Source organism: Lupinus angustifolius, chromosome LG06, assembly GCF_001865875.1.
Source record: "Lupinus angustifolius cultivar Tanjil chromosome LG06, LupAngTanjil_v1.0, whole genome shotgun sequence".
Classification (NCBI taxonomy): domain Eukaryota; kingdom Viridiplantae; phylum Streptophyta; class Magnoliopsida; order Fabales; family Fabaceae; genus Lupinus; species Lupinus angustifolius.
In genome coordinates this window covers 6,786,139-6,795,697 of record NC_032014.1, presented here as the reverse complement: position 1 = coordinate 6,795,697, position 9,559 = coordinate 6,786,139, and the positions used below count along the sequence as shown (strand labels likewise).

The 9,559-nt window shown below is 35.8% G+C and overlaps 2 protein-coding genes and 1 long non-coding RNA gene across 3 annotated transcripts in view; 2 read left to right on the top strand and 1 right to left on the bottom strand.

Moving 5' to 3' along the window:
* On the top strand, window positions 394–4,896 carry LOC109349382 (glutamate receptor 2.7-like). Its single transcript, XM_019590150.1, has 5 exons — window positions 394–767; window positions 876–2,176; window positions 2,930–3,236; window positions 3,414–3,811; window positions 3,986–4,896. The coding sequence occupies exons 1-5, from the start codon at window positions 491–493 to the stop codon at window positions 4,490–4,492; spliced, it is 2,790 nt and encodes a 929-aa protein (XP_019445695.1). The 5' UTR covers window positions 394–490; the 3' UTR covers window positions 4,493–4,896.
* LOC109349385 lies at window positions 4,749–5,846 on the bottom strand. The gene is made up of 3 exons (XR_002107966.1): window positions 5,705–5,846; window positions 5,032–5,121; window positions 4,749–4,929 (listed from the first exon to the last, which is right to left on the bottom strand). It is a non-coding gene; the product is annotated as an uncharacterized LOC109349385 (long non-coding RNA).
* The window catches only part of LOC109350412 (glutamate receptor 2.9-like), a 3,590-nt gene continuing 2,294 nt past the window's right edge, over window positions 8,264–9,559 (top strand). Inside the window, exons 1-2 of the mRNA XM_019591651.1 lie at window positions 8,264–8,540; window positions 8,649–9,547. Of these exons, the coding sequence (XP_019447196.1) occupies window positions 8,264–8,540; window positions 8,649–9,547 (1,176 nt within the window). The remainder of the gene's footprint in view (window positions 8,541–8,648; window positions 9,548–9,559) is intronic.

Genomic DNA, 9,559 nt, shown 5'->3' with positions numbered 1-9,559 from the left:
TTAAATTTGTTAAAGACTTAAAGTTGTTTTTTTTGTATGAATTTTGAGTAGATTATAAATATGGATTATAAATTTGAATATCTACCTCTTTTAAATTTTTTTGTTATAGGTTTACATATATATAAATATAAGTAAGTATGTCCGGTTTAACCCGGCATGTGGTTTAATTACTGAACCACTGTACCACTATACTAGTACCCTAACCGATTTGATAACCGGTACAGTTTTAACAACACTGGGTGCAACCTTTAATTAGAATGAGACACAATTAAAACATAAAAAGTGTGACAAATGATCTTCATTCACTTTGATGACTCCATCTAAATCTTTTTCATATTTATTTCCTTTTCTCAATGCCAGCCTTTCCTGAAAAAGTCAACTTATTTTGCATCTAGTATACATACACCATAGGCAAGCCAGTTTATACACAAATTTTCAAACAAATTTATAAAGGACATAACTCATAAGCCTAATATACTCGAGCACAATAATGAGTATTCATTATTCAACTAGTCCTCTAGCACTTTTCTCCTTTTATTTACTCATCCCCTTTGTTCTCATTAATGGCTACCAAGCTGAGACCACAAATGCTGATAGCAAAGTTATATCTATTGGTGCAATCATCGATATTAACTCTCGAATTGGAAAAGAACAGCAAGTAGCCATGGACATTGCAGCTCAAAGTTACAATAACACTTCAAACACCTACAAACTGGCTCTCTATTTTCAGGACCTACCCAATGATCCTTTCAAAGCTACTGCTCTTGGTTAGTAATATGTAGCATTTTCTAAGAGATGACTTAAGGTTTTCATGCCTTTATGGTTAATTTACTTAAATATGTAACTAATGAACATGAATATATTATTTCTTGTAGCTGAAAATATGATTAAAAAGCAGAAGGTACAAGTAATTGTTGGCATGCATAAATGGACAGAAGCAACTCAAGTGGCTGAACTAGCTAGCCAAGCTCAAATTCCTATCATATCTTTTGCAGCACCTTCCATTACCCCACAAATGATGGGGATTCGTTGGCCCTATTTGGTGACACTAGCTAACAATGGTACTGCATATGTAAAATGTATTGCAGATATAGTGCGTGCTTATGGGTGGCAGCGAGTAGTAGCCGTTTACGAAGATGATGGTTATGGTGGTGATTATGGAATTCTGGCACTGCTATCTGAGGCCCTCCAAGTTGATGGTTCAATTATCGAGTACCGTTTAGCTCTCCCATCAACTTCTTATATGTCTGATCCTAGAAAGTTTATTCACGAAGAGCTGCTGAAGTTAATTGAAAATACACAATCTCGGGTGTTCATTGTTATGCAATCATCATTAGATATGGTGATTCATTTGTTTAGAGAAGCTTCACAATTGGGACTTGTAGATAGAGAATCAGCTTGGATAATCCCAGAGAGCGTAACTAATTCGCTAGAGTATGTCACTAAAGTTGACATTTCCTATATGGAGGGAGCTTTAGGAATCCAGACATACTACTCTGGAAATAGTAGTGAGTATCAATATTTTGAGGCTCAGTTCCGAAGAATTTTCCGGGACAAGTATCCTGAGGAAGATAACCGAAACCCAGGATTTTATGCACTGCAAGCATATGATAGCATTAAAGTTACTGCACATGCAGTAGATAGAATGGGCAATAGGGATAATAGTGGCAGAAATAATTTACTAAGTGAAATATTGTCTATCAAATACCTTGGTTTAAGTGGAGAAATTCAATTTGAAGGAATGCAGCTCCTACAGAATCATACCTTAAGGATTGTAAATGTAGATGGGAAGAGTTACAGAGAATTAGACTTTTGGACTCTGGAACAAGGGTTCACCACTAGTCTCTCTATTGAACAAGGTGGCAACAATGCTTCTAGGAACAGTGAAAGTTTAAGTGGTGTAGTAATTTGGCCTGGGAAGTTGGTGCGGAGAGTTCCAAAGGGATGGAATATGCCTACTAAACAAAATCCAATGAAAATAGCAGTTCCCGGAAGAACCTCTTTTTCCAAGTTTGTCAAGGTTGAATATGGAGAACATGGATATCCAGCTAACTATAGTGGATTCTGCATTGAAATTTTTGAAAATGCGTTAAACCTACTGGGGTATAAGCTGCCATTTGAGTACAGTCCCATCAATGGAACCTATGCTGACCTAGTTCAACTTGTCTACAACAAGGTAACAACCATTTTACTTCTACATTTTCTAGAATTTGATGTCTGATGTGCCAACATTTTCACACTTGGAATGTGGAATAGATTGTAATGGTTCAATTGGTAACATACTAATAAAACATTAACATATAAAATGTCTAGGTATTCAATATCTCCATCTTGGCAATCTTATTTTTATCATAATTGTTTTTTTCATTTGTCTTAATAAACTTAAACGAACTGTAATTTCACCAACACAAGATAGTGTGGGGTATCTTACATTTCAACATAGAAAATATTAGAGAATTAATGACGTCTTCAGCTTTCATGATTCAGTTTAGTTTGCTTAAAGATCTTATCAACATATTTGTCTATGAATTCTAATCACCCCAAAGAATGTTTCGGAATTAGCCCAATGCATATGAGAGTGGGTCATTGATTAGCAAGGTATAACCCTATATTTCAACTTGCTTACCATACCGTCCTACTCAAGATTTGGTAGGATGTTTGTATTTGCCTGTGTTATTCTCATTTGGTGTTCTCCATGTGGGGGAAAACAGCCCCTTTGTGAGACTAATCTTTCTTTCTTTTGAAAGGAAGGCAAACCTATATGTAACTAAGTTCACTTATCTAATCAGCAATGAAATAAAACCTTCACATGTCAATGCAACATTGAATCTTGTATTTTTGAAATTTAGGTACAACATTTTCACCTTTTTTGCTTCACTAACCTAGATACTTCTATGGTTTTCAATATGTGGATCAATAATGGTTGAAGACTTTTGAGGCTGTAGTTGGTGATATAACGCTACTAGCAGAAAGATTGCAATATGTAGATTTTACTGTGCCATATGCAGAATCAGGATTATCAATGGTAATTACCCAAAAGTATGAAAATTCAGCATTCATGTTTCTGAAGCCCTTCTCCTGGCAGATGTGGGTGGTAACTGCTGCCATATTGACTTACACAATGTTTGTAGTGTGGTACCTGGAGCGGGAACAAAATCCAGAGTTTCATGGCAATTGGAAAAGCCAGATGGGGACTGCACTTTGGTTTACATTCTCCTCTCTATTCTTTGCACACAGTGAGTATCAATCATTCAATCTCGTACTTTAATTACAATATTTATCAAGCATGGATATGGAAAGTAGCAACCTTAGGTATTCAGAATTAAAAACATATCTGTAAAATACTGTTATAAAAACCAATGTAATGCAAATGTGAATCACACTCACCTGATGTCAATGGTTTCATGTTGCAGGGGAGAAAATCTATAGCAACTTAACTCGTTTCGTGATGGGAGCATGGCTCTTTCTAGTTTTGATTCTTAACTCGAGCTACACAGCCAGTCTTTCTTCAATGCTCACAGTTCAACAACTGAAGCCAAATGTCACAGACATCAATTGGTTGAAGAAGAACAATGCGAAAATTGGTTGTGATGGAGATTCATTTGTTATGACATACCTAGCGAATGTGGAAGGGTTCAAGCCAGAGAACATCATAAGCATTAATAGTGAATACATGTATCCCAGTGCATTCAAAAACAACTCAATAGCAGCTGCTTTTCTCGAACTCCCTTACGAAAAAGTATACGTCAATAAATACTGCAAGGGATACTCTGGCTCTGTACCAACCACCAGATTTGGAGGACTGGGATTTGTAAGTGACAGCAGAACTCTCTTAAAAACTATCTATCTCAAATTTCCATTTTCTACCACTTAACTTTAAGCTCAGGCCGCAAAGGAAATGCTCTCAAAGACTTGAGCTTTGTATTACAATGTATTTGTATCTTTCACAAATTATACTAAGATTCCTGACAATCCCATGATGCAGATGTTCCAGAAAGGTTCCCCAGTTGCCAAAGACGTTTCTAAAGCTATATTGCAGCTCTTAGAACAGGGAGAGATTAAGAAACTGGAAGATAAATGGTTGAATCCCTCAGGCGAGTGCTCCAACAGCGTGATCTCCACTAATGCAGAAACTTTGAAGCTTGGAAATTTATGGGTTCTATACGTGTTTTCTGGAGGCATTACTACTCTCTGTTTTATACTTCCTACCATCCATTCGCTAAAATATAGTCAAACACCTCAAAATCATGCACAAGGTAATGACACTGCTAATGATGAAAACCCTTGGAAAAGGGCTATCAGATTAGTTAAGAAGATATGTAGCAGAAAGCATGGCGAAGTAAAGGCACGGGGTGATGTTACTGACTGTTCATCCAGGTCAGATTATATTAGCACCACTGGTCCCCCGGAGCATCAGCAGACAACGGCTGCTCAGTTAGTAGAAGTCATAATCAACTCTTCCCCATCACCATTGCAAATAACTAGGAGTTAAAACTAATGTCTTTTCATTCAACTCTAGATAATGGAAGGTAACTGATTTTAGGAATAAAGGGTGTAAATATATATCGCTATAGTGCTGGTTTTTATTTAGTATCCTGCTCCTCCTGTTCCTTGGTCATTAGCTTTTTTTATAAAGGATTCTTGAGCATGATGAGACCATTATTACAAACATTAGAAATTTAGAATGATAGTAAGTATTATGAACGTTGCAAGTTTCAAGATTGACACACTTAATGGCACTTGCATGTACTAAAAAACTTTAATTTATAATGCTTGAAAAGGGCAACATTCTATAGGTCAGATATGGTCTTCATAATGCACTTTGATTAAATTACTATATTCACACATACCTACGGGCATAAGAAGTCTCCTCAGCTGACATGTGCTGCTTGCACTAAATGCATTGGAAATAATCAATAACTCTGCATTCTACATAAACAAGATTGATAAAATCATGCAAAAATTTAAGATTGATAAATATAATAAGGGCGAGCAAGACAAACACCTATCAAACCACAAGATGAAACTCACATTTTTTTCCTTTTCTTTATCAGTTTTAGCATCAGCCATGGTTTGTTGTTTTCAGCCATTCCTTGAGTGAACTCCTCCACGTTATTCAATCTGGAAAATAAAAAAAGCAAAGACATCGACAAAAAAACAATGACAATTCCCACAGGGTAAATGGAAGATGTATACATGAGAGGGGTGGAAAAATGTTAAAACAATTAATATTTACTACAAAAAGGAAAGGTTGCAACCAATATACAAAGTGTTTATTCACCTTTCTCAACCTATTGTAACTCTTACAAGGTGGAATGTAATTAAGATCCACATTTGAATAACGGGTAAAAATGTAAAAAATAGGAGTGGCTAGTTTCTGATCCAAACCAAATTAGTTATGCAGTTACAATATAAATTTTGCTTATCCATACTGAACCTTTGCTAAAAGTAAAAGGCCTCTTCATCTTAAAATCTTTGCAAAACCCTACAGCTCAATGCAGGACTCATGCACATCTAAACCAAGAGAACACTCAATTGTGCAAACCCTATTTCATGAACCAACCATCATGGAAATAATTTTAACAGGTGTGCAAATTTCACAGAATCAGAGAACATTCAATTGTGCTATAAACCACGCAACTCGGGAAAAAAGGTCCATGAAAGTTATACTAATTAATGCAGCATATGAAGATAGGACACATACCTTAGACAAGAACGGTTCGAGAACAGTAACAACATTTACAAGTTCTGGGTCCAACCCAATTTCCTCATTTGCCTCTCTTTTTGCAGTGTCCGCATCATCTTTATCCCCCTCCTCTACTTCAATAACACTTTTTTTATTAGGAAATTATTTATTGTGGGCAGACCGTAAAACTCTTTTAATTCTCTTTAACCATCAAACTATCTTTATCTTATAACTCCTCATTTTTTATTGGATTTAAATTTAATTTTTTCAGCTTAACCATCATACCACCTTTTGAGTTCGGGACACATATATTGTACAACAGTTTGTGTCTTTTACGAGCTTGTGATTAGTCAAAAAAAATATTTAATAAATAAATTTTAACTTAAATATATTTTTCTATTCAATCACAAGTCTATGGCATATAGGATAACACAATATATGGGACAATATATGTGTACTCTTTTATTCCCTACTTCCATAACACTTTTAATTCAAACATTTTCTCATATAATACATGTTGAGTAATAATTGTAATTTATTGTTTATTTTTTTATTAAATGGGAGCAATTAAATGACACTTAATTGTGCATGAAATTAATTAAATTTGTTTATAAAAGAATAATATAATCTATAAACTTGCATAGAAAGGTGTCAGGCTGCTATGATAATAGTTGGCAATTGTTACTAAGCGTTCAAAACCTAGAAAACTATGGAACACTGTGTCACTCTCAAACGCGAAGGAGATGAGGAAATTGTTCTGCCATGACTTGAAGATGTCACAGCAAAAAAAACAAAAAAACCATAAGAAAGAGACAACCTTAGAATACGAAATACTTGGAGCATGTACGTACTAGTTGAGCCACGTCTTGAAATTATAATATCACCGAGTCATTTTCTTTGACTGCAAGTTTAGAACTAAGATAAATCAACTTTTCCTATATGATAAAATATTTGCCAAGTCTTAGTTTGAGCTATAAAAAGCATAGACTCACTTTTAAGGAAGGTCTGAGGAAGCAAAAAAAAAAAAATATGTTTTCCAGAATCATGTTTCACATGAGCATACTAAAGCAAAAATAAAAAAACAATGAATGTTTTACTTTAATAATTGAGTAGAACTAAGGAAAGAGTAGAACTCAGTTTCGAAGTAATTATTTTCTCCTAATTATTACCACAATAAATAGCTAATTTAAGGTGCAAGCAATTAAGGGTGTACTTCTCTTCATTTATTTTCAAATGCATTCCAATCTCAATTTTGCTAATAATCTCACACTAGATATTTACTCACTTGCTCACGGTTGAGGAGCCTACTCCATATTATCACATGATCAAGTACACCACGTCTTGAACCAAAACCTTAAGCCATTAGTTTCATGGGTTTTTTCCTTCTTATAAACTCTTTCACTCATTCCCGCATATCCAATGTGTGACTTCCCACTTGAATAAACCCAACAATCTCTCCCTCAAGTGTGGGTACCACACACTTTCCCGGTTCGCCCCTCTTAAGCCTGTCATGTCCCAGCCGAACCATCGGCTCTGATACCAGTTGTTGGGATATCTTCATCTATGGGTTACAACATTCATCTATGTTTGGGTCAAGATGTGGTGTCAAGCCCACTTATATGTTTCTTTCACTTAGTCCATGCAGAAATGTTGTAACCAATGGATAAAGATCTCCCAACCAGTAGTATCAGAGCCGATTGTTCGACGGCTCAACGAAATATTGACGCAACAAGTGGTCGGTAGATCCATGTGGGATCCTTGTGTCGAAAGTCTTCCTGACGAGAGGTCAAGGCGGCGTGTTCCCTTGATGAAAGGATAAGCCAACGGTGGTGCAAGTGGGTAGAGAGCTGAGCTCTAGTGCATCCAATACTCGAATGGGAATTCACACTTGAAGAGGCAATGTTGGCTATTCCAAGTGTGAATGAAGAAGTCTCACATTGGACAAGAATGAACGAGTTAAAGAACATATAAGTAGATGGACCCATTGACCTCATGCCTTAAAGGTTTTGGGTCAAGATGTGATGTCAAGTCCACTTATATGTTTCTTTCACTTATCCTATGGAAGAATGTTGTAACCCATTGATGAAGATCTCCCAACACTTATCTATATACCCAATAAATTTAACTTACTATTCAAAGTCTTCTATCTATCACGGTTCCAGCATTTTTACAAACCCAACAATTCTGTTATCTGCCCAAATTTCTTCATAATTCTAGATACCTTCCATATTTGGTTCACATTTCATATTTTTGTGTTCTTATAGTGACTTTTTTGTGATTCCAATTACCAACCTTCCTCATCTAGAGACCACTCCTCATAGTCAATTTTGTCTTTAAGTTGGAGGAACCATTCAACATCTTCATAATTGACCAAGTCCAAAATTCAAGTTTCATGACCCCATCATGAATCTTTTTCATCTTATTTATTTCCTTTTTTCAATGCCAGCCTTTCCTCAAAAAGTCTACTTATATTGCATGTAATATACATAACAGCATAGGGAAGCCATTTTATACACAAATTTTCAAACAAACTTATAAAGGACATAACTCATAGGCCTAATATACTCGAGCACAATAATGAGTATTCATTATTCAACTAGTCCTCTCGCACTTTTCTCCTTTTATTTACTCATCCCCTTTGTTCTCATTAATGGCTACCAAGCTGAGACCACAAATGCTGACAGTAAAGTTATATCTATTGGTGCAATCATCGATATTAACTCTCGTATTGGAAAAGAACAACAAGTAGCCATGGACATTGCAGCTCAAAGATACAATAACACTTCAAACACCTACAAACTGGCTCTCTATTTTCAGGACCTATCCGATGATCCTTTCAAAGCTACTGCTCTTGGTTAGTAATATGTAGCATTTTCTAAGAGATGACTTAAGGTTTTCATGCCTTTATGGTTAATTTACTTAAATATGTAACTAATGAACATGAATATATTATTTCTTGTAGCTGAAAATATGATTAAAAAGCAGAAGGTACAAGTAATTGTTGGCATGCATAAATGGACAGAAGCAACTCAAGTGGCTGAACTAGCTAGCCAAGCTCAAATTCCTATCATATCTTTTGCAGCACCTTCCATTACCCCACAAATGATGGGGATTCGTTGGCCCTATTTGGTGACACTAGCTAACAATGGTACTGCATATGTAAAATGTATTGCAGATATAGTGCGTGCTTATGGGTGGCAGCGAGTAGTAGCCGTTTACGAAGATGATGGTTATGGTGGTGATTATGGAATTCTGGCACTGCTATCTGAGGCCCTCCAAGTTGATGGTTCAATTATCGAGTACCGTTTAGCTCTCCCATCAACTTCTTATATGTCTGATCCTAGAGAGTTTATTCGCGAAGAGCTGCTGAAGTTAATTGAAAATACACAATCTCGGGTGTTCATTGTTATGCAATCATCATTAGATATGGTGATTCATTTGTTCAGAGAAGCTTCACAAATGGGGCTTGTAGATAGAGAATCAGTTTGGATAATCCCAGAGAGCATAACTAATTCGCTAGAGTATGTCAATAAAGTTGACATTTCATATATGGAGGGAGCTTTAGGAATCAAGACATACTACTCTGGAAATAGTGGTGAGTATCAATATTTTGAGGCACAGTTTCGAAGAATTTTCCGAGACAAGTATCCTGAGGAAGATAACCGAAACCCAGGATTTTATGCACTGCAAGCATATGATAGCATTAAAGTTACTGCACATGCAGTAGATAGAATGGGCAATAGGGATAATAGTGGCAGAAATAATTTACTAAGTGAAATATTGTCTATCAAATACCTTGGTTTAAGTGGAGAAATTCAATTTGAAGGAATGCAGCTCCTACATAATCCTACCTTAACGATTGTAAATGTAGAT